At 54.9% G+C, this 23,084-nt stretch overlaps 6 protein-coding genes across 6 annotated transcripts; 2 read left to right on the top strand and 4 right to left on the bottom strand.

Annotated features, from left to right (window-relative positions):
• Window positions 1-1,007: 1,007 nt before the first annotated feature.
• Window positions 1,008-5,500, top strand: PtA15_16A373 (uncharacterized protein; the record flags this gene model as incomplete). The annotated part of the gene is made up of 14 exons (XM_053164056.1): window positions 1,008-1,430; window positions 1,553-1,693; window positions 1,788-2,078; window positions 2,142-2,320; window positions 2,388-3,386; window positions 3,448-3,660; window positions 3,722-3,890; window positions 3,953-4,060; window positions 4,121-4,339; window positions 4,405-4,709; window positions 4,775-4,857; window positions 4,936-5,161; window positions 5,223-5,283; window positions 5,348-5,500. The coding sequence occupies 14 exons, from the start codon at window positions 1,008-1,010 to the stop codon at window positions 5,498-5,500; spliced, it is 3,570 nt and encodes a 1,189-aa protein (XP_053028020.1).
• A 79-nt stretch (window positions 5,501-5,579) lies between these two features.
• PtA15_16A372 (uncharacterized protein) lies at window positions 5,580-7,091 on the bottom strand (the record flags this gene model as incomplete). The annotated part of the gene is made up of 2 exons (XM_053164055.1): window positions 5,580-5,723; window positions 6,750-7,091. The coding sequence occupies 2 exons, from the start codon at window positions 7,089-7,091 to the stop codon at window positions 5,580-5,582; spliced, it is 486 nt and encodes a 161-aa protein (XP_053028019.1).
• Window positions 7,092-12,036: 4,945 nt separating this feature from the next.
• Window positions 12,037-14,663, top strand: PtA15_16A371 (uncharacterized protein; the record flags this gene model as incomplete). Its single annotated transcript, XM_053164054.1, has 11 exons — window positions 12,037-12,095; window positions 12,166-12,169; window positions 12,309-12,408; window positions 12,489-12,557; window positions 12,626-12,798; window positions 12,873-12,958; window positions 13,029-13,226; window positions 13,323-13,631; window positions 13,688-13,779; window positions 13,841-14,144; window positions 14,216-14,663. 11 exons carry the CDS (start codon window positions 12,037-12,039, stop codon window positions 14,661-14,663), a joined length of 1,842 nt encoding a protein of 613 aa, XP_053028018.1.
• A 2,215-nt stretch (window positions 14,664-16,878) lies between these two features.
• PtA15_16A370 (uncharacterized protein) lies at window positions 16,879-17,944 on the bottom strand (the record flags this gene model as incomplete). The annotated part of the gene is made up of 4 exons (XM_053164053.1): window positions 16,879-17,139; window positions 17,229-17,576; window positions 17,639-17,752; window positions 17,819-17,944. The coding sequence occupies 4 exons, from the start codon at window positions 17,942-17,944 to the stop codon at window positions 16,879-16,881; spliced, it is 849 nt and encodes a 282-aa protein (XP_053028017.1).
• Window positions 17,945-17,999: 55 nt separating this feature from the next.
• PtA15_16A369 (uncharacterized protein) lies at window positions 18,000-18,611 on the bottom strand (the record flags this gene model as incomplete). The annotated part of the gene is made up of 2 exons (XM_053164051.1): window positions 18,000-18,462; window positions 18,550-18,611. 2 exons carry the CDS (start codon window positions 18,609-18,611, stop codon window positions 18,000-18,002), a joined length of 525 nt encoding a protein of 174 aa, XP_053028016.1.
• A 311-nt stretch (window positions 18,612-18,922) lies between these two features.
• Window positions 18,923-21,757, bottom strand: PtA15_16A368 (uncharacterized protein; the record flags this gene model as incomplete). Its single annotated transcript, XM_053164050.1, has 9 exons — window positions 18,923-19,181; window positions 19,271-19,713; window positions 19,842-20,024; window positions 20,275-20,513; window positions 20,589-20,706; window positions 20,766-20,843; window positions 20,930-21,025; window positions 21,125-21,581; window positions 21,663-21,757. 9 exons carry the CDS (start codon window positions 21,755-21,757, stop codon window positions 18,923-18,925), a joined length of 1,968 nt encoding a protein of 655 aa, XP_053028015.1.
• Window positions 21,758-23,084: the final 1,327 nt, after the last annotated feature.

Below are 23,084 nucleotides of genomic sequence, written 5' to 3'. Positions count from 1 at the left end.
GCGTTAGCGTGGCGTAGCGTAGCGGAATTCCGCTAAATTTTAGCGTAGCGTTAGCGGAATTGCGCCTTCTCTGCGCTAATGCTACGCGCAAAGGGTGCGCAGCTAATTTAGCTGTTAGCGCAGATGCGCGCGATTGCGCTAACGCTACACACGCAGGGCGCAAAAGAGCGCGCGCTACGGTGCGCCACAGTGCTTTTAGCTGAAAAAAAGGCCTTTTTTTCCACTAAAAGCGCTGTAGCGCAGCGCAGCGTAGCTTAGTGACTGTAGCGGGGCGCTAACACTAACAAACAATTGGTGCGCTGTTAGCGCCGCTGAAAAGTAGCGCAGCGTAGCGGCGCTCACGCTACTCAAAATGGGCGGGCGCTTTTTGCCGCTACGCTAACGCTAAGTGGCCCTTTAGCGTAGTGGCCCACCGTTGCTGGAGCGAAGGAGGCTTCGAGGGCATATCAGGTCACTCTTTCCGCGTCGGTGGCGCTTCCCTCCGATACGCGCTTGGGGTCCCAACAGACGAGATATGCGAACTCGGGCGCTGGGTCTCCGAATGCTACCAACTCTACATCAGGCCTTTCACTCACGCGAAGAGAAGACGGCCACGATTAACCTCCTCAAAGATTTGGCGACAGCGTGGGCGAAGAGGGAATCTCAGCAGTAATACACAACAAATTATCTGTCACTCCAGGAGTAGGGGGTTTTCGCCGCCCGGGCTCAGGCTCCTGCAGAGCCGGAGAGAGTGGGCTTGGCGCCTCGTCCCCCACTCCCTGAGCTATCAGGGGAAAGTGTCTTGGCCTCACCTCAGTGAGGACACAGGCATTTCCTCCCTCTCGACCCACACACAGCCAGGCATACTAGGCTCCCTCCTGAGGGGGGTAGAGCCCTTCGAGCCCTTTTGCTGGGTATGCGGAGCGCAGCAACCGCGACTGCTTGGCAGGAGCGGGCGCGCCCGAAACGCTCGCCTGGGCGGCACAAGCCCGGCGGTACCAAGTGCAGGGTTCCTCCTCACCCGCAACATGCACCTCTACAACCTCACCCTGCTCCCGCCCGCGGCCATCACCGCCGCCGCCGTCGGCTGCTTCGCCGGCACCCGCCAGCAGGACATCTGCGTCTGCCGCGCCGGCACCACCCTCGAGCTGCTCCGCCCAGACCCCGCCACCGGCAGACTCACCTCCCTCGCCACCGAACACGCCTTCGCCTCCATCCGCGCACTCGCCCCCTTCAGACTCACCGGCGCCGCCAAGGACCTGCTCATCCTCGGCTCAGACTCCGGCCGGATCGTCGTCCTCGAGTTCGACCCTGCCACGAACACCTTCATCAAGCTCCACCAGGAGACCTTCGGCAAGTCCGGCGCACGCAGGGTCGTCCCCGGCCAGTTCCTCGCCACCGACCCCAAGGGCCGCGCCGTCATGGTCGCAGCAGTCGAGAAGAGCAAGCTGGTCTACATCCTCAACCGCGGTCAGTCAGGCACACAACACAAACACCCAACACTAACTAACTAACAAACCAAACAAACCAAACAGACGCCGCCGCAAACCTCACCATCTCCTCCCCCCTCGAGGCCCACAAGTCCAACGCCATCATCCACCACATCGTCGGCGTCGACGTCGGCTTCGAAAACCCCCTCTTCGCCGCACTCGAGGTCGACTACGGCGAGGCTGACCAGGACCCGACGGGAGAGGCATTCAATGCAGCCGAGAAGGTGCTTCACACACATACTGACTGAAGACACACACATACTGACTGAAGACACACACATACTGACTGAAGACACACACACATACTCACCCCTCCAGATGCTCACCTACTACGAACTCGACCTCGGCCTCAACCACGTCGTCCGCAAGTGGTCCGAGCCCACCGAGCCCCGCGCCAACATGCTCCTCCAGGTGCCCGGCGGCCAGAGCCCCAGCCAGCCAGACAAGTTCGACGGGCCCTCGGGCGTGATCGTGTGCTGCGAGGACATGCTCATCTACAAGCACCCCAACGTCCCCGAGCACCGCGTCCCCATCCCCAAGCGCAACTCCGCCCTCGCCGACCCCGCACAGGGCCTCCTCATCGTCGCCGCCGTCATGCACAAGATGCGCGTCAGTGCTCTCCCCTCCTTCCCACCACCACCGCAAAAAGGCTGATCTCTGCCGGACGATCAGGGCGCGTTCTTCTTCCTCATCCAGTCCGAGCAGGGCGACCTGTTCAAGGTCACCATCGACCACGAAGACGAGCAGGTCCAGGCACTCAAGATCAAGTACTTCGACACCGTGCCCGTCGCCTCCAGTCTGACCATCCTCAAGTCCGGCTTCCTCTTCGTGGCCGCCGAGACCGGGAACCAGTCAGTCCACCCACACACACACACACATACACCCACTTACTACTGTAACCTAACTTGCGGATGGCAGTGCGTTGTACCAGTTCGAGAAGCTCGGCGACGACGACCAGGAGCCCGAGTTCTCCTCGGCCAGCTACCCGGACAACGGCGCATCGGGCGTGCTGCCGGGCGCCTTCTTCAAGCCGCGCCCGCTCGAGAACCTGGTGCTGTCGGACGAGCTCGAGTCGCTGGCGCCGATCACGGGCGCGCGGACGCTGGGGACGAGCGAGACGGCCCAGCTGGTGACGTGCAGCGGGAGTGGGGCGCGGAGCAGCGTGCGCGTGCTGCGGCAGGGGCTCGAGGTGGCGGAGATCGTGAGCTCGGCGCTGCCGGGCCCGCCGACGAACGTGTGGACGACCCGGGTCTCCGAGCAGGACGCACACGACCGCTACATCGTCCTTGGCTTCCTCAACGCCACCCTCGTCCTGGCCATCGGCGAGACGATCGTCGAGGTCGCCGACTCCGGCCTGCTCACCCATGCCCCCACCATCGCCATCCAGCAGCTCGACGGCACCGGGCTGCTCCAGATCCACCCCGCCGGCATCCGCCACATCCTCGCCGACGGCCAGGTCACCGAGTGGAAGACGCCCCCCGGCCGGACCATCGTCGCCGCCACCTCCAACCGTCGCCAGGTCGTCGTCGGCCTCTCCGGGGGGGAGCTGATCTACTTCGAGCTCGACCTCGAGGGCCAGCTGAACGAGTACCAGGAGATGAAGCAGATGGGCGCCGCCGTCACCAGTCTCTCGCTCGCCGAGGTGCCCAGGGGCCGCCAACGCACGCCCTTCCTCGCCGTCGGCCTCGACAACGCCACCGTCCAGATCATCTCCCTCGACCCCAGCTCCGTCCTCGAGACCATCTCCCTCCAGGCCCTCACCGCCGTGCCCTCCTCCATCTGCATCGCCGAGCTCCGCGACTCGTCCATCGACAAAAATAACGACACCCTCTTCGTCAACATCGGCCTCTCTAACGGCGTCCTCCTCCGCACCGTCCTCGACTCCGTCAACGGCCAGCTCACCGACACCCGCACCCGGTATTCTCTCTTAAACATACTCACTCACTGACTAACTCACTCACTCAACTCACTCATCCAGGTTCCTCGGCTCCCGGCCCGTCAAGCTCCTGCGCGTCAAAGTCGACGGAAAGACCAGCGTCATTGGGCTCTCCTCGCGCACCTGGCTCAACTACACCTTCCAGAACCTGCTCCACTTCGACCCGCTGCTCTACGACAGTCTGGACAACGTGCACAGCTTCAGTGCCGAGCTGTGTCCCGAGGGCCTCATCGGCATCGTCGGCTCCTCGCTCCGGTATGTCCTTCCCCTCTCTCTCGAAACTGGTGGTGGTTGGTTGATTGGGACCGGGCCCTAGGATATTCACGATCCCCAAGCTCGGCGTCAAGGTCAAACAGGACCCCTTGCCCCTCGCTTACACCCCCCGCAGAATGCTAATCGACCCGCGCACCAATCACGTCATCACCGTCGAGTCCGAGCACCGCACCATGGCGCCCGGCGTCCAGGCCGACCGGCTCGCCCTCCACGTACATCCCTCGCTCCCCCCTCCCACTGAATGTGTGCTGATTGGTCGTGTGTGTGTATGTAGAAGGCGCAAGGGCTCGACACGGACACGCTGGACCCGGTCGCGTTCGGCCTGCCCCGGGCGGAGGCGGGGCAATGGGCGTCGTGCATCCGGATCAGCGACCCGGTCGAGGTGGGTGGCTCCTGCTGGTCTAGCGAGAAAACGAAGAAACTGAGATGTGTGTGTGTGCAGAAAACGACGCTGGCGCGGATCGACCTGGCCGACAACGAGGCAGCGACGGCGCTCGCGATCGTCGCCTTCGCCTTCGCCGCCCACGTGCCCCCCGACGAGCCCCTGCTGGTCGTCGGCTCCGCGAAGGACGCCTTCGTCCAGCCCCGGACATGCAAGGCGGGGTTCCTGCGGGTGTATCGGTTCGTGGACGGGGGCAAGGGCCTGGAGCTGCTGCACAAGGTCATCCTCCCTCCCTCTCTCTCCCCCTCCATCTCTCTGTGATCACTGACAGACAGTGAGTACAGACGGAGACGGACGAGATCCCGAGCGCGTTGCTCGGCTTCCAGGGCCGGCTGGCCGCCGGGATCGGCAAGGCCCTGCGGCTCTTCGACCTGGGCAAGAAGAAGCTGCTGCGCAAGGCCGAGGCCGCCGGCTTCCCCACCGCCATCGTCCTCCTCGCCGCCCAGGGCGCACGGATCCTCGTCGGCGACGCCCAGCACTCCGTCGCCTACGCCGTCTACAAGCCCGTCGAGAACCGGCTCGTCGTCTTCGCTGACGACGTCGTGCCCCGCTGGACGACCTGTGCGACGATGGTCGACTACGACACCGTGTTCGTCTCCTCGAGTGATTCCTTGCTGAGTGCGTCTCCGCTGATCCCTGGTTGGGTGTCTGTAGGGCCGGCGGCGACCGGTTCGGCAACCTCTGGGTGTCGCGGATCCCGAAGACGGTCTCGGACGAAGTCGACGAGGACCCCACGGGTACACCCCCCCCCCCCCCCCCCCTTCCCTCTCCCTCTCCCTCGCGTCTCGCGCGCTGACCTGTTTTTTGTGTGGCAGGCGCGACGATCATGCACGAGAAAGGCGCGCTCATGGGCGCCCCCCACAAGCTCAACACCCTCGTCCACTTCCACCTCAACGACATCCCCACCGCCATCCTCAAAACTTCCCTCGTCCCCGGCGGCCGCGACGTGCTCGTCTACACCGGGCTCCAGGGCACCGTCGGCGCCCTCGTCCCGCTCGCCGCCAGGGAAGACGTCGACTTCTTCCAGACCCTCGAGATGCAGTGAGTCCTTCTCCTTTCAGGTGGATGAGACCTGCGACTGACCGGGCTTGGGCGACAACAGCATGCGCGCCGAACGGCCGAGCTTGGCCGGCCGCGACCACCTCGCCTACCGCGGCTACTACGTCCGTCCCTCCCCCTCTCCTCCTCCTCTCCGCTGTCGTTCTGGGCTGACATGAGGGCACACAGTTCCCCGTCAAGAACTGCGTCGACGGCGACCTCTGCGAGGCCTTCGCCCTCCTCCCCAGCCACAAGCAGCTCCAGGTCGCCGCCGAGCTCGACCGCAGCGTCTCGGACGTGCTCAAGAAGATCGAGGCCGTCCGGGTCGCTAGCGCCTTCTGATCTTGTTGTCTGCCCTCGTTGTTGCGCAATCTTGTCTGTCCGCCCTTTCGCCCTGGGCGCGCCTGGGCGCGCTCGTGCGTCACCCGCCCGGCTCGCTCCGAGGCCGGCCCGCCGCCGGGACGGCCCGCTGGCCCGCTCGCAGGGACACCCCCGCTGCCGAGCTTCGCGGGGAAGGCTCCTTCGAGCGCCGGGCGCTTCTGGCAAGGCCCCTGTGAGTCTCCGGCTGCGACGCGCGCAAGCGGTCCGTGTGTTGTTCCAGATAGGGATGTAAATGGGTCGGGTCGACCCGAGACCCGCTGGGTTCTGGGTCGGGTTTGGGCAGCCCTCAGGCCTCTCTTCACAAAGCCGACCCGACCCATCGAGACCCGATTAGAGAATCGGGTCGGGTTCGGGCAGGCTTTTTCCTATTCGGGTCGGCCCATGCACCCGATCGCGACCCGGAATGAGGCTGTCCACGCTTCAGTCCGACCAACAATCTATGTACATCATGCTCAATTGCTCGCCGAGAGGGATACGGCGAGATGGATTTGTACCAGCTCGCCGAGAGGAATACATACCTCCCCGCGAGCTGGACTTCGATCAGCTCTCCGAGAGGAATACTTACCTCTCGGCGAGACGGACTTTGTCAGCAGCTCAGCAAGAGGAACGCATACCTCCCGGGGCTAGACGTATGAGCAGCTTGCCAAGAGGGACAAATACCTCTCAGCGAGATGGATTGGTGCCAGCTCGCCGAGAGGGGACTACTTGCCTCTTGGCCAGCCGGTCAAAGCTTGGCTTGCCGGGAAGAATACTCACGGCGACCCGGCCAACGTCCAGCTCGCTATGAGGTATGGAGTTCTAGGAGCTGGACTGGGGTCAATTGTCCGGGGCCGTGTCTTGGTGTACGTGTCCCTGCACGCCAAAAAAGATGGCGTATACAGGTTTTTCAAGGATGGCATAAAAATCTGGTGTGCATTTAGCACGACTTATGTTGTCTTGGGTTGGCCCAAGACCCGACCTGGACCCAACCTGGACCCAACCTGGACCCGACCTGGACCCAACCCGGACCCAACTTTTCATTAATGAGTTCGGGTTTGGGCAGTACATTTGCAGTTTTGTCCCAACCCAAGCTGACCCGGTGCTGACGTCAGGTCGGGTTTGGGCACCATTTTCCGACCCAAACCCAACCCGTTTACATCCCTAGTTCCAGATGCTCGTCCCAGAAGGCCTTGCGCGTGCGAGGCTGGGGTCTGAAGCAGCTCAAACGCACAGGGTGTCCCGGCACGGCCTTGGTGTGGGCTGCGTGAGTGGGCCCGCTTTTGGCCGCCGTCGCCCGCCCCGCCCGGCGCTTTGGGGGAGGAGCCCCGGCCGGACGGTAAGCGCCGCCCGAGCGCCGAGCTCCCAAATGGGGAGGGAGGTAAGGGGGGCAGGCTTGCGGCTCCCGGGCCTGGGGCAGGCGTGGCGAGGCCTTGGGGCCCGGGCTGGGAAGGATCTTGCCAGCACACTGCAGCACACACCGCGCGGACGCCGGGCCTCGCATGGCTCGCCAGAATCCGGCCCAGGGCACGGGCCCCTGTGCCTTCTCTTGGTCCTGCTTGTCCGGGGGTGCCATCAGCCGCAGCCGCGTCTTCCGGGACCAGGAACTAAGGGGACGCCGGGCGGCCGGCGCTGGCCCACTTCCTCTGCCAAGAAAGATGTATGCACACATAATGGTGTTCCCCGGGGATCGTGACGGGGCATGAGGGTCCTCCTGAGCCCCATACCCCCAAGTATGCCCTGGGCCATGTCAGTTTTTTTGCACCGCTGAAAAATCTGTGGTGTTGGGCTGTATCAGGATGGCCCAAGCACTTGCACAAATGTCTTGGCCTCCGTAACTGCCTGCCATCCCCACCGATGGAGGGTATTGAAGCAGAGATCACTCACTACGTGAGGATCCCAAACCACAGGGGAGCAAGATCCCCCTGTCCATTAGGCCAGTCAACAGAAAACCTATCCCACCATGCGCAAATGGATTACAGCAGAATCTTCTCTCAATCCCTGTGGCGCGCGGCTTCCAAAAATTTCTCCTTGGGGTTCCCACTGGGGCGTCTCAACTTGTCTGCTTTTCTCTCAGTCCACCCGTTTCCTTGGGGGTTTTGCTCGCGCGTCTCAACATGTCTCCTTTTGTATCTCTTGCTGGGCATCTCATTTTTTCCCTCAAGGTCATACCAAAACCAACTGGTACATACTTGATGGCCTCTGGAATGACAAAAAAAGACATCACGTCCCCCAAGTAATCCTCCCTTGGCAAAAATCATATGCCCCCGGGTTCGGGGCATTTTCAAGGCCAATCCCAATACCCCGGACCCCAGGGCATGCCCCAAACCCCGCTTTAGGGGCACAGCCTTATGCACACAGCACAGAAAGATTCGGCGCGATGGTCCAGAAAACATGTGCATCATCCGCCAAAACGCTGGCGATTCGGAGAAACATCAGTGGAAGAAACGGGCAAAGGCGGGATCAGGAATGAAGAGAAATGGCTAAATGAGGGCAAAGAGATGTAAGCTTCAAGCTGAGGAGACGGCAGTGGCTGCAACCTATTTGGCGCAGGTTGATCCACCATCTTCTAGGTTAGGATCCTTCATTTCTGCAAATTCTGTGGGCTGAAAATGCAGCATGCTTGTCATACGACTTCTCTTATAGCAAAAAAGGTGCAGAAATTTATCTTCCAGCAGCTAGATAGGCCTTCTCTTGATTTCCTCATGCCAGGAGGAAGCTTCATGCAGTGCTATACAATCTACATTCTGCCATATCCATGGATGAAAATGAAATATGGGAACACATCTAAACAATTGATTTCAGTTTTTCCGAGCTAACTATGATATCCCTATCAATTTGTCTATTCAGAATCTGTTCAAACACCTCTGTGATTTTTTCTTTCAACTCTTTTGAGCACAATTCACCTGGAATCTTCCCATAAATCTCGTTCAAATGATGATTCATTTCAGTTGAGTAAGTTTTGATCAAGTAAGGTCTTGAGCAGGCCAGCAGTATGTCATCCATCACTTTTGCCAAGTGGGGTGGCAACATGGAAAGCTGATCATGGAGATTTTTCATCCACTGTAGGCTGGGTACCTGGCCTGCAGCATCTTTGATATTTGCATAGATTTCCAACAAATGGTCCAGTTCATCGTGTGGGATCATGCGTCCTCTGGGCCCCATTTCCAACGAATCCTGTTCCTTGCGTCTGAGCGGCTCTAATTGGGCAGCGACCAATCCCAAAACAATCCTCCACACTTTTTTTTCCATTGTTGACATGCAGTAATCTAGTTGACATTCCAGGCTGTGTCAGCACCACATTCCAGCCAGTGTTTGATGGAGGTAAACTCACAGAGATGGTGCAGTACAGGTAAGTTTCTGCGGATCCTATATCCCTTCTCTAATAGTTCAGCCATCCTTTCAGCATTCTGAAAGCTTATAGATGAGAATTCCTGGACAGTCACCAGGTTAATCTTTTCCCAGATGATTTGATTATCTTGAAGTAGGATCTGTTTGGGGCCAACAAGATTCATTTTAATTTGGTCAATTGCATTCCCAATGGTCTTAATATTTTTCTGATTAATGTCATCCATATCCAAGGGGTTCTCTTGAAAATTTATGTTGGATATTTTGCTTTTTATTTTTTCATATTCCAACTTAGATTCAATATTAGATGCTTCTTGCAAAGTAGTTAAATTCTCCATCAAAGACTTTTTGAAGCTGCCAGATGAAGAGTTGTTATCCCCCATAATTTCTGAGATGTCATTTTGTATCATAAGCGGGAATTTTAGCTCTTCAATCTCCACCAGAACATTGTATTTGGTCTTATATTCATGATGGCTGTAGATAGGTGACAAGTGGTCACATATCAAGAATGCTTGGCAGGAATATGATCATGATGGATTATCATACAAAGATTATTTTAGATTTGTCTATTTCACACATATTTTCATATTCTCTGGAGAAGGAAAAAAGCTATTGACATACCTATCCGATTGAGCTGGCCTTTGTCCGCCCGTGGCTCAGGAGAAAAATTTGAAATGAATCCTTTTTGCTTGATCTGCTTGCAGAATTCTTCCACATAATTCATCACTAGTTTGGACTTGGAGTAGAGGTACTTTATTTTGTGCATTTTCCTCTCTTCTTCATCCTGGCATGGCTTCACAATGTATTGTTTTCCAGAATGTTTATAAAAAGCAGCGGGAACTTGCGTATAAGATGCAACATATCTCCGAACTATCAGGCAAGCTCTATTGAGAAGCTCATAATGTCTGTATGAGTCATCAAGTGGCCGACCTTGAGAAAAATATTCACAAAATTCTTGAAATGTTGTGATTAAGGGATCAAATCCTTTCAATTCTGCAGCAGCACCTAAGTAGCTCCAAAAAATAGTTTTACTTTCTTTATCAATAAAAGATAGATCAAGCATTTGAGAAACTGTATCAACTGCAATTGATAACCAACAAATGAGTGACCTCATACTATTAAATATCAACTGCAGATGTAGCTGTATTAGAAATACTCACAGTTCTTCACAATGTTCATCCAGCAGGTCTCTTCATCAGTTACTGCTAATTCCAACTCAACTGAGAGAGTTTTTCTTCTTTTGTAAGGTTTTGGTATCATTTTCTTAACATTTTCTTGATAATCATCAAATTTTATTGAAGGGTTTGATTTACCCCAGGAATAAAGTTTCTGTGCTGTGGGATCATCATATGATCTGGGACTCCTGGATCTATTTCTTTCAATAGCTAATGTGTATGCTTTTAAAAGGTGATTTCCATGCGGATTCATCCCAAATTGTCAGCTGTTTTTGTCTGATTCCACAAAATTTTATCTGACCAATAAAAGAATATATAACCTAGCTTACCAACAGAGCTGTATACAAGGGAAGATCTCCAGACCATGGCAAATTTATGGAAATCAATGACAAGACTCACAGTCCCATGATTAACCTCTACAGCTTCAAGGTCTTTGGATTTTGAAGCTATCCATCCTTTAATATCATGATGATACTTTGACCATGAATCAAATCCCCCCTCTTTGCACCATTTATACAAAGTCTGGCGCAGATCTTCTTCATCATCCATAAATCCTAGCCAATCAGAATCCATCATTGTAAACCTATTCTTAATCATGTATTTTTCCCATGACTCCTCTATGTCAACCCTTCCACCAAGAGATATTCCTGCAAAGTCATTCACTATTCCAAAAAAAAAAAAGAAAACCCTTCACTGATCAGCCTTGATTCTTAATATGATTGCAAGTAAATGTGATATGCCAACCTATCATGCCTTTTAATCGATCTCGGCCTTTGTTTCCTGATTTTTGATGCAGAATATGTCAAAAATCTCAACTTTCCATCAGCAAATAAATTTAGCAAGAAAACTTGCCCTTGAGACCATTCAAGTTTTTGGTTATCCTTTTGACATGAATCTCTTTTGACAAATTCCTATCTTTAGAGCTCCATTTAAATTCTTGTTGAAATAGCCGATCATAAACGTCTTGGACTTTGAGAGATGAATGAATATGAGATCAGAATTTTGAATGTGTTGCTATTCAAATATTTTCCAAGAAATTCATGAAAGGTTGCAAAACAATGGCTTGTACTACTCACATACATCAACAGCCCCAGGTTCTGAAATTAGGCCAGCACAACAGCCAACAATGAGGCGTTGTAACCATGGATAGATCACGTAGATTGTGAAGAATTTCATCAGAATTTTAACTTGCTATTTATGGTGTTCAAAGTTGGTATGCATAATTTTATGCATGCATAAATCATAAAATCATAAAATTGTTTTTGCAGGGGATATGACTGTCTGATTATGTAATACAAAATTTCCTCACCAAAATATATTTATGATTTTATGATTTATGCATGCATAAAATTATGCAAACCAACTTTGAACACCATAATTGGATACTACTGGAGATAAATAATGAAGACTTCTTGTTGGGCTCAGGCTGAAGAGTTGGTATGAATTTCTTGTTCCTTGAATCCTTTCCAACCATTTGCCACCAGGTAGAAACAGGCTCAGAAATCCCACACTTGTTTGAGTATGAAACCCTCATAACTACAGGCACTTATTACGCAGATTTTCTCCTTGATACCAGTCACAACTTGGTAGGATAGTCATTTGGTACCCGCGGCGGGTACCCCTCTCACCCGCGCAGCGGTGTCGGGTGAAGTATAGGCACATACCTGAATTTGGCCACAAAGCGGTGCGGTACCCGGGTACCGCTTCGTCCCCGAGTACCAAATGCCTTACAGCCAACCCAAACCTGGCCCATTGGCGGGCCCGCCCAATTGCCATCCCCAAATTGTTACAATAGGAATGTGGGATCCAAAACTATCCGCCCATATCCGGAGGTTTGGGAACCTCGGGTCTCCGATATCTGGTGTGATCGGCGGTCATTTACCAGATATCCCGGATTATCTTCCGGATATCCCACGCGGGATACTGTGCAAGGGGTGAAGACAACCCACAAACCTTCCTCCAGAGAAGTGTACATACAGATACTGACCCGTTACCCGTATGACGACTTCCCAAGCCATTCCACTAGATTCGTTGGTACAGGAGTGGTTACGATTGGAGTGAGTCTTGTTTCATGCTGAAAACATCCTTGGGCTCAGACAATTATTGAGCCTGGTTTTTGTCCATCAGTCGCGTAAGTTGACTATTTCCGAGCAGGATTCCATGGTTGTTTCTCAATCCATCCCGTCCCTTTTTTTCGGGCCGTCTGCCATGATGTGACCGTACTGGTGCCGCGCTGTCTCTCCTGATCCCTGACGACACATGGCTTTCAGAATCCAACGAGCAGGAAAGAAATTGAACAACTCCAGCAAGATAAGAATCACGATGAACTTGCCTCTCGGTTATGCCAGCGTATCAAGTTTGGAACTGCTGGTCAGTAGCCGCCAATACAACTACTGACCTCGTTGTGAAGGGCCGTTTTCTCTCACTCACATACCTGTTTATAATCACAGGCCTCAGGGCACATATGTCCGCGGGATTCTCGAGAATGAACGATGTCACAGTGATTCAGGCTAGCCAAGGTTGGTTTCTTCCCCTCGATTGCAAGGAAAATGAAGAATTACGGAAACTTATGAGGCTGCTCTTGAAGGTTTGGCTGCCTATCTAATCAAAGATATTCCAAACGCTACTCAGCAGGGCATCGTTGTCGGACATGATCACCGCCAGAATTCCCACAGGTTCGCCCGTCTCGCCGTCACTGCGTTTCTAAGGCGTGGTTTCAGATGCTATCTGCTCGATGGGCTCGCAGCTACTCCAATGGTCGTAAGTGCACGGAGGGTTGAAATTATACGATAATGACACACGTAATCTCATGCTGTAATCTGCTTGTTTGGTAGCCTTTTGGAGTCAAATATGTCGGAGCCGCTGCTGGCGTAATGGTCACTGCTTCCCACAATCCAGCCGCTGACAACGGCTACAAGCTGTGAGCGAGGCTCCTTGTTCCCCAAATCTGCATCAATTGCACTGAATGCTCAACGCCGGCCCCCATGCAGATACTATTCAAACGCTGTCCAAATCATTTCGCCCCACGACAAAGGTATCGCTGCGTCCATAGAACAAAACTTAGAAATAGACGAGGAAGCTTGGAATACAGAGCCCACCATGCAGACTAAAGCTTTAGTTATCAATCGAACACAAGAGATACAAGACGCGTATTTCAAGGCAATTTCTGGCTTGGTAAGACACTCCAGGTGAGTAACCTCAGCGCCTGAATTATTTGGATCAATCGTGCTTTCCTCCTTATTCAACTGCATGACTCATTCATGACAATCACTTTTCTTATTTAGATCGGAGAATTCAGAGACTCCAATAAAATTTGTATACACGCCAATGCACGGTGTTGGTTATACATTCGCCACCCGAGCTTGCATTGAGATAGCAGGCTTTCCAAATGATGCTTGGCTTCCTGTCGAAGCCCAAAAAAATCCTGACCCGGATTTTCCAACCGTCAAGTTTCCAAATCCTGAAGAAAAGGGCGCTCTCGACATGGCCATCAGCTTAGGAAACAAAACTCTGGAGTCGAATCCCGCACAGAAAGTGATGATTATCGCCAATGATCCTGATGCTGATCGGTTCTGTGCTGCCGAACGGGTGGGGTGAGTTCGATTATTGAAGCCTCTGAAATCCCCTTCGACTGATTTTGATGTGTTAGATCTTCTTGGAAGGTGTTTTCTGGCGACCAGATTGGGAGCATCCTTGCTTGTTGGACGTTGCAGAACTTCAAAAAATTAGGAAAACCACTAGGTGAGTGCTTGCCATTATCCCCGAGATTTACGCATGTTACTCAAGTTGATTACGATTGTAGATCGGATCGCAATGTTGTCCTCTACCGTCTCATCTCATTTGCTAGCCCAGGTCGCTCGTCAGGAAGGATTCAAATTCAAAGAAACTTTGACCGGGTTTAAGAACCTTGGGAACGAAGCTTTGAATCTTGAAAAAGAGGGGTATAAAGTTTTGTTTGCTTATGAAGAAGCTCTTGGTTACATGTTTGAGACGGGGATTTTTGATAAAGATGGGCTTGCCGCGATAGTGGTATGGGCGGAGCTTGCCACTGAACTGGCCCAGCGTGGCAGTTCAGTTGCAGACTATCTGGAATCGATTTATAAAACGTTTGTCTACCGTTTCACTTACTTTAAAATCTTTGCTGCAGGGCTGATGTATTATTGTTTTTGGCTGCCAGCTATGGTTACTTTGCTACCAATAACGGCTATTTCGTCTGCAAGGATCCGTCCGCAGTCAAAACTAAATTCCAAAGACTGCGTTTTGGTGATCAAGCTGAAGAAAGGGCCGATCCCTCCAGTCGATCAATGATGTTGGAACAACTCCGCTTTCCCACAACCTTGGCAGGTTATCCAATCACTCGAATCCGAGATCTGACGATAGCCTATGACAATAGCTACCCGCCTCAATGCGTACCTGATCTTCGTTCATCGTCGGATGAAATGATTACTTTTTACGTTGGAGGGGAAGCAGGAGAAGTGATTGCTACTTTAAGGACCAGCGGCACCGAGTCTTGGAAGTTGAAATATTACGTCGAAGGAAGCGCTGTGGACCAACTTACTGCTCAAAATAAAGTTGACCAAATTGTCGAAGCTCTTGGCGAGGAGTGGGGTTTTTCTAATCTATAACTCTTGTATTCACCATTGTTTTTCTATCTCCTTCCAATGTATTGCAATTGTTACTGGTTCCTTTACTTTTGACAACTTTTACGAGGCGAGATCCTCTTCAGTAGACTTCTCCATGTAGAAATCCTCCTTGGAAAACTGGTCAAATCATCTCTCCCCCGGTGGAGCTCTTGCTTGGAGAACTGGTCCAATTACTTTTTCTGGCTTACTTGGGGTTTTTGGAGCCCCTTTTCTTTTTCTCGAGGAGGTTCTTTTTCTTGATATTGTGTCACATGGCGGAACACTACTCGGCCGATTGGTAAAGCCTGTACCAATTTGTCAAGCAGGGCCCACCCGATGCTGAAGAGTCTGTCCGCGTCTGTTACCGTTCAAACTATGTGTTCGAGTGGGGCCAGAAACCGGTTGAACAAACTGTCCGAAGGGTCGCAAACCTCTCAAACAATCGCCCGGCAAGCCAATACTGATGGGGTGTGAGATGGGACTGAACAACAAGTCCGATCCGATTTCGGACGAACCAGTCGATTCAAATTGTTCGATATGGCATCGGACCAACCTGTCCGACGCGCCAAGTCGGACGAACCACTCGGACTAGCTTGTTGCACCTGGCATCTGACCACTCTGCCTGATGCAGTTCTCCGGATGGGTCTTTCGTGGAGCTGCCTGAAAGTCCGGAATGCTATCAACTCCAATTTGATTGGCACGCCATCGGCTTCGTAATTCAGTGGTAGAATGCCTGCTTTACATTTGTGATTCGCAGTATGTCGCGGGTTCGAACCCCGTCGAGGTCAATTGTTTTGCTATTCCTGGTCTAGTATTTGACAAAACCCGTCGGGTTTATTTATGCATGATGGAAAGATGGATCATCTCATGAGTAACAGCAAGAGTTTTTTTGGAGCTGGAAACTGCATGTCAACTGCTCCTGATTAAGCAATTCTTATTTATCCCTGTCAATTCCTAACATCCATGCGCCTCTTGAACAAGAGCTGCAGAGGGGTTGCCTACCTATTCTCTGTCTTGCAGAGAGAAAAACACTGTATGTGCCATGCATCCTGAGATTTCTAGAACCCAAGAAGTCTGATTTCTTGATAAATTGTCCATATATTTCCAACCAAGTCTTAGCTCAATTATCTATTCTTGATTGGATTAAATGCAGAGAATCCCTCAGCAGACCAGCCTCTCTGTGGGGCTCTGCTCTAGAATGCCGAGTAAAGATGGCCCCATGGGACCCTTGGGCCAAAAGCAGGACCCTGCACCCGCTGGCGGGTTTCGATCAAACCGGTACCAGCCGGTGCCGGGTGCCCCCATTCGGGTCCTGCAAGGCCGTCTTTAAGCTTGGTTGGATCCGGGACGGCCCAGCAGGTGCAAGGCAGACCCCTCCAGGTCCGCAGAGAGATTCTCCAATGAACGGTGTACTTCCCTCGGATTTTTAAGCCTTCTTATGCCGTAGTAGTGGCACCCTCTTTGGTGTAAAGAAGAACACGGAAAAGTAGCTGGATTTGCGTGTCTGTAGGTCATTCAGGGAAAGCTTGGATTGCAGATAAAAAAAAGGAGGGAAACTGCACAAGAGAACGCAGAGAGAGAAGCTCCCGCCGGGACAAGCAGATATGTTACTCAAAATTGTGGGTGTTGGCAGCCTTATTTGTACGGGTTGAAAAGCATTGAGTTCAGGATGATGTAGGTCCAACAAAGCCTGCTGCTTTGTCCGAATCCGGTGCAAAAGCTTACGTCGTGCGCGCAAGGAGCTGAGGACTACAGCAGGAAAAAAATGATCACCTGTCACTGGGAGTCGAACCCAGGTTACCAGGACCCGAGGCGCCGAATACTTCAAAACCTGGTGTCCTAACCACTAGACGATGACAGGATGTTGGGAAACCGCAATCATGGCTTTATGATTACCATTCTAAGATCTTATCGGCCGCGCGGAGTCCATGGCCGCTTTTCTCCTCAATTGCAGACAGCCTATATTTATACAAAAAGCAAATGGAGAGAAATGTATCGACTCGAGGAAGAGCAGCAACGCTTGCTGAATAAGTAGAGACAGAGAGCACAGGGGATGTGGTGGTACATGATGAAAGCTGCTTGGGTCTATGTTGTGTATGTACATATATATGTGTGTGTATGTGTGTAGGTAGATACACGAACGAGAGGAGAAGAGTTAACATTAGCTGGGGAGGGGAGGGGCTGAAACACAGCAGGGATGTGGAGGGCGAGAGCGGGGTCAGTCCCACTCATGGCTCTGGGGAATGAAGTCGTTGAATGCGAAGGGCGTGGGGGTTTGGAGGGGTTGGTGGAGGGAGGCGTTGGGGTGGAGCGAGTGCGGGGTGGGCGGGGCGGGGTTGTTGCCGGGCGGGGAGGCGGACGAGGAAGGCGAGAGGGCGGCGGCGGCGGACAGGAGCATCGGGTCCAGCTGGGCCAGCTCGTCCCGGATCGCCGCCCGGGCCATCGCGTCGATCTCCTTCGTCAACACCACGATCAGCTTCTGCAACGCGGCCCACAAACACAGGTCAGTCTGTGCGCGCGGGCAGACGGGGGGGGGGGGGGGGGGGGGGGGGGGGGACGGGGATGTACCTTGAGCTTGGCGTCGATGCGCGAGATGAGCTCGATGTGCGCGCTGGTCAGATGCGTCTGGTGGACGCTGACGATGCTGTAGTTCGACGACGAGCGGGTGGGCGGCAGCGGGACGGCGATCGAGGCGGCGCCGGGGCCGGCCAGCGTGGTCGAGAGCGGCGGGGCCGCGCCGGCCGATGGCGGCGTCGGGACGCCCGTCGTCGTCCCGCCACTCCCGCCGCCCGTCGTCGTGCCCAATGAGCCGCTCGAGCCGCCCGAGAGGTCGATGAACTTGATCATCTTCTGGTACACTTCCACCAGCATGTCGCTCAGCGTGATCCACACCTCGAAGTAATCCAGGTCGAACGGCTGCACCAGCGCGCCTTGTCAGAAGAAACACGCCCTCGGGACAGAGAGCGGAGGGGCTTAACTATGTTGGGCGTGTAGATGAACGACGGGTCGCCCGAGTCCTGCAGCGTGATCGAGTAGTCCGTCCCGCCCGCCGACTTCCTCGCCGACTTCGCCGACTGCTTGAAGATCCCGCGCTGTGCCCCCCTTCCCCTCCGCTTCAGCCATCATCATCTGGGGGAATACGGCTGGAAAAGACGCACGGAGAGACTGCTGATCTTCGGCTTGAAGTTGTCGTTCGGGATGCACTCGAACTCGTGCAGCAGGTTGATCATCGCTTTCAGGAAGTCTTGCAGGTTGTTGATGTCGAGTAAGGAGGAGAGCGACATCCCTAGGATGGCGAACTTGGTCGTCCTGTGTGTGTATGTGTGTGTGTGAAAATCTTCAGGAGCGGATGGCGGGGCACGAATGGTGCGAGAGAGGGACAGACCTGGTGACCATGCGCTGGTGCTCGAACCACTTCTCGAGTTCGGGTCTGGAGAGGAGGATGGTATTGAACCAGTGGACCTTGCCCTCGTGGACCTTCTTGAGATAGACGAGGGTGGTGATGCGTTTGTGGGCGAGGGCGAGGAGGGACTCGACGGTGTTCGTGGTGGTGGTTGAGGCGCCGGAGTTAGCGGCGGAGGAGGCAGACTGCTGGGCGGAGGAGGAGGAGGCCTGGCCGGGGGGGAGGCTGGAGTTGGGCGGGGGGGTGGCCGAGGACGGGTTGAGGGAGGATGGCGGGTTGGCGGGGTTGGCGAGGGAGGAGGAGGAGGAGGAGGCGGGGAGGGCGGGCTCGTAGGCCATCGGCGGCTCTTCCTCGCTGATCGAGCGGGCGTAGGTGGAGCCGTTGGACGGCAGCAGCTGGCTCGCACTGCCGGTCGACGGGTGGTGTTGGTGGCCGCTGGCGCTGCTGCTGCCGGTCCCGCTGCCGTTGTTGAGCAGTGCGGATGACTTGTGGCGGATGGAGAGCGAGGAGAGCGAGGACATCTTCTTCTGGATCGTCGATTCCGCCATTCCGGGTGTTTGGTTCTGGTTGAAGAGTGGCTGCTTGCAGGCACACTCGCCTCCTAGAAACTTATACTGCGTGAAACCACCAGCCAAAACTATATTTGGACTTGACCACACAAGGGACATGTTTTCTCCTTCAATCAAAGTCAAAAACATTTTTTTTTTTTTTTTTTCATATTTTACATGACTGGTTGGATCTACAAAAAAGGGGGTAACCATATATCAAAAGACGCATAAACCCCGGTCTCTGTGTGATTCGCTCTCGTTTCTTTGACAATATAGATATACATTTCAAGAAAGAGAGTGTATTTTGTGATTTAATTTTTGAGGAACCAAGCGATGAGCGAGTAGAGCAGTCTGCGGGCGACGAGGCCGGCGAGCCAGAGGGATTTAGTGTGGAGGGAGAGCATGGGGAGACGGTCGAGGAGGATGAAGTCTGAGGGCAGGGAGATGAGTGCGGCGCTGCTGAAGAAGTAGGGCAAGGTGACGGCGGGGGCGAGGAGTTGGTGGTCGATCATCGGCCGGTCGTGGGCCGGGAACTGGCGCAGGATGTCTGTCGGCCCCGCACTCTCTGATCTGTGTAGTAAGACAACAATGCCGTCAGTCTCTCTCCCTGTGTGTGTGTGTGTGGGGGGGGGGGGGGGGGGGGGGATGGATCTGCGTACGGCTTGAGCAGGAAGTACTGGTCCAGACGCAGCTTGGACAGGTAGGCTTGCACGTCCGTCTCGATCCGCGCACTCAGGGACCGTTCGAGGAGGAAGGAGACGAGGCCGTCGAGGAGGCTGATGAGGATCCAGGTGAGCAGACTCATGAGGAGCATGTTGCGGGTCTTGCGCTCCTCGATGCGCGCCCGTTGCGTCCGCATGTCCCGCCGCGCCCGCCCGCTCTCTTCTGGTCCATCGTCGGCAGCAGGGTCGAGGAGCAGCTGCTGCTGGGCGTCTCCGGGGGTGGAGGGGGTGGGGGCGGAGGGCGAGCAGAGGAAGTGGAAGAGGACGAATTGGCCGAGGTAGTTGACGAGGTCGAAGGTGATCGAGCGGCAGATGTCGGCCTTGAAGCCGATCCTGAAGTACCTGTACACCGTCGAGACTGAGAGAGAGAGAGAGTCGGTCTGTGTGAGCAGAAGAGAGGGGGATGAGTGGGGCACGCACGGAGGGGCAGCTTGAGGAGGTGGAGGCAGGCGCCGAAGGAGGCGAAGGAGGAGTGTGCGAGCGAGCTGATGAGGATGGCTTCGTAGACGATGTGCGGGAGGAGGGTGGCCAGGGAGGAGTGTCTGAGGGGCAGGCTGGGCAGGGCGGGGTGGGCGTGGGGGTGGGGGTGGGTGTCTTGTGGCGGGGGAAGCAGGAAGTGGGTGAGTGCGGCGGAGTAGAGGACGGCGAGGAGGGTGGCCGAGAGTCTCGGGCTGGGGCTGGCCATCGCCATCTTTGATCGGGAGTGCGTGGTTCGTGGCTGGGTTCTCAAAGCTGGGCGCAGACTCATTCAGAATTATTTTCGACAAGCATACAGAACAGAACATGAATATGCACTACAACTACAACTACACCACAACGGGCAGAGAGGCAAGGCCCACAAGCACCGGCACGAGCGCCGCCTCGAGCTGCTCGAACGCGCTCACCGAGCCGGGGCCGAGCCGAGCGCCGAGCGCGTGGACCGACCCGGCCGTCTCGGCGACAAAGCGCCCGGCGAGCGGCGGGTAGGCCAGATGGAAGCGGACCACGCCGGCGACCTGCTCCAGCACACTCGCCGGCAAAACGCCCGCCATCTGCTCCAGCACCCCGGCGATAGCCGCCGACGCCGGCCCCAGCGGGCCCCCCGGGAGCACAACACAGGATCCTGCTGGCCCCTCGTCCTCTCCCGCTAGCTGCCGCGCGATGCAGTCTTCACACTTCTCGATCGCCGTCACCCCGTTTCCTGTGGCAGTCCGGCAGTCTCATGGCTTTAATACATCATCTGGGCGAGCAGCGGGGAGATTTTTTTTTTGCTGACCGGTCAAGGAGGCTCCGACGGACAGGAACGCGTCATGGATGATCCTCGACAGCTCGTGCTGAGAGGGGACGAGGCCGGATAGCCTGGCGTCGACGAGATCCAGGATCTCTTCAACGGTCTACAAAGCCATCATCCATTCAGAAAATATTCCCTCTGGTTTGGATGGTGAGAACCGACCTTAGTGGAGAAGATTCCGACATATTGCTCGAGGGCTAAGTTGACCAACGCTCGGATCCCGGACAGCGTTCGGCCGGTCTAAGCAAGCAAGACGGGCGAGAGAAGTCAGGAGGGGGGCAGCGAGAGAAGGGCGGGGGGGGGGGGGAGGGAGAAGCGCCAAGTACCGACGAGACGCAGCCGGAGCCGGCGGGGGCGGCGCCCTGGAGCCGGATGAGCTGCGAGACACAGCCGGCCAGGTCGTCCAGCCCGCCGTTCCCAGTCTGGCGGAGGCCGAGGTCGGAGGCGGCGAGGAGGTCCCAGACGTGGGCGGAGAGCCGGTCGGCCGGCTGGCCGGGCCGGGCCGCCGCGCGGCGCCCAACGGCGCCCGGGTGGAAGTCCGGGTCCGGACTGAGCAGGGGCCCGAGCCCCGTGAGAAGCCCCGGGATCGCCGCCCGGGAGAGGTATCCCCATCCGACATACCCCTCCAGCCCGCCCCGCACCCCGGCCATCGTCGCCGTCTCGCTCGCCACTTCTGCCCCGGGCCCCCGGGCTATCAGTCCGTCGGCCATCCCCGCTCGCGTGTCTTCCGGCACGCGCAGCCCGGTCACTCCCACCACCATCGTGGCCAGTATCAGTTGGATTAGCGTCGGCATCGCGTCCGTGCTGGCTCGCGCGGCTTCTTGATCGTGTGGTCCTTTGCTCGGACTCCCAGGCTGCTTCTGCGTCGTTCTCGTCGTTGGGTGATTCGCGTTGGTGCCGGCTGGGAGATTCAGATGATTTTGGGTTGGTTTGCGGGGCGGGGTAGTCGGGGGGAGGTGAAAGGCTTGTGGGCTTTGTCTGGAAGGCCCCGGATCGATGGATTATAAGGAAAGATTCTTCGGCGTGGAAAGAGAGGCAGGAAGGCGGACAGATGGGGACGATGTGGGGCTGCGACGGGCAGAGCTCGGCTTATATACAAAAATCACCCGGCTCGCTTCAGCCGGTCCGAGCCGCAATATCTCGTTCCTCTGCATCCTACGTTAGTTCGCAAGCTGACTAGGGGTAGTAGTGGGGCAGGTTGCGAACCCAACTTAATGCAGGTCCGTCCACCAAAAAAGATCAATGCCGGACGGACTGCACCACAGGAGTGATCGAGGAAATTTCAAGCGCTCCCTGGACGCTCGGCGGAATCCTGAGTGTTTGCTGGACGCATCAGGGTGAAAAACGTCCGTTAAGCCCATGCAGAGATGTGGGCTGCTAGGGTTCTGGTACGGCTTCAGAAGCCTCCCCAACGCGAAGTTTTTTTAACATCGGGGGGGTTCCGAACTTGTCAAAGTCCGCGTTCCTGCTGCGGCGTGAGCACCTTTGGCCTGGGAAAGATGTGTAGCACTGCGTGAAGAGCTGAGATATCAGGATATGGCGAGAATGATGTAGAAAACTATAAAGGCTCGGAAACTGCGCGATACCACCTATGATAGTGGAGAGCTGACATCTAAAGGGTGAGCTCCCGGATGTTTGGGAAGGCACCCTTTAGACGCCCTTCTCCGAATTGGCGGGCGGCTTAGAGCCGCTCGAGCTGCACGGAGTTCGCCTGCCAAATCCCAGCTGCCCCCCTCGGCTCCATTTCTGTGTCCCTGCACCGGACCTAGAACTCCAAACTTGTGCAAGTTTATGTAAATATGTACATATTCCCTCGTATACGTACACAATTTGTAACTCAAGGTAACGCTTCATTGGTTGAACTCTTGCCTTTTGTTTTCTTCTTCTTACTTGTGCTTCAACCTTGCCTCAGCCATGGTATCCGACAGACACAAGTTCCACCGCTCTTCCCGACTTCCCGCGCGAGAAACTCGGCTACAGAGGCAATACCGACTCGCCAAGAAAAAGGAAGCTGAAGATGAGATGGCGGCATACCATACGGACAATGCTCGACGGGCTGCTGAGCGAGCCGTACGAACCCAAGATGTGAATGCGCCCGATTTTGCTGAGGACTATTCAGCTCACCCGGCCGCATATGGCGGACCATCGTACTGGGAGGATCTGGAAGAAAATACGAATCAACATCAGGAGACGCGCACCAAAATAGGTTCATACTATCAGAGCTTGATCCAACAGCAGAGGTGGCGGAGCTGGACCGACATTTTTAATGCGCTTTTTCCGGCATACACCCTGTTAAAGCGAGTCACAAACAACTGGACCTCGCCTAGCTCTTTTGATGATAACTCAAAAGAGCTCAGTAACTGTGAAGATCACCAGAAAAAAGCTCGACCGGTTGACTTGGTCGACTTGTTAGGTGTGTAGTTGTCTGAAGAATTTGCCTTCTTTAATAGCAACACTGAACTCTGAATAAAATTGTTCTAT

This window comes from Puccinia triticina, chromosome 16A (assembly GCF_026914185.1).
Source record: "Puccinia triticina chromosome 16A, complete sequence".
Classification (NCBI taxonomy): Eukaryota; Fungi; Basidiomycota; class Pucciniomycetes; order Pucciniales; family Pucciniaceae; genus Puccinia; species Puccinia triticina.
This window is presented reverse-complemented; position numbering and strand designations above follow the sequence as displayed.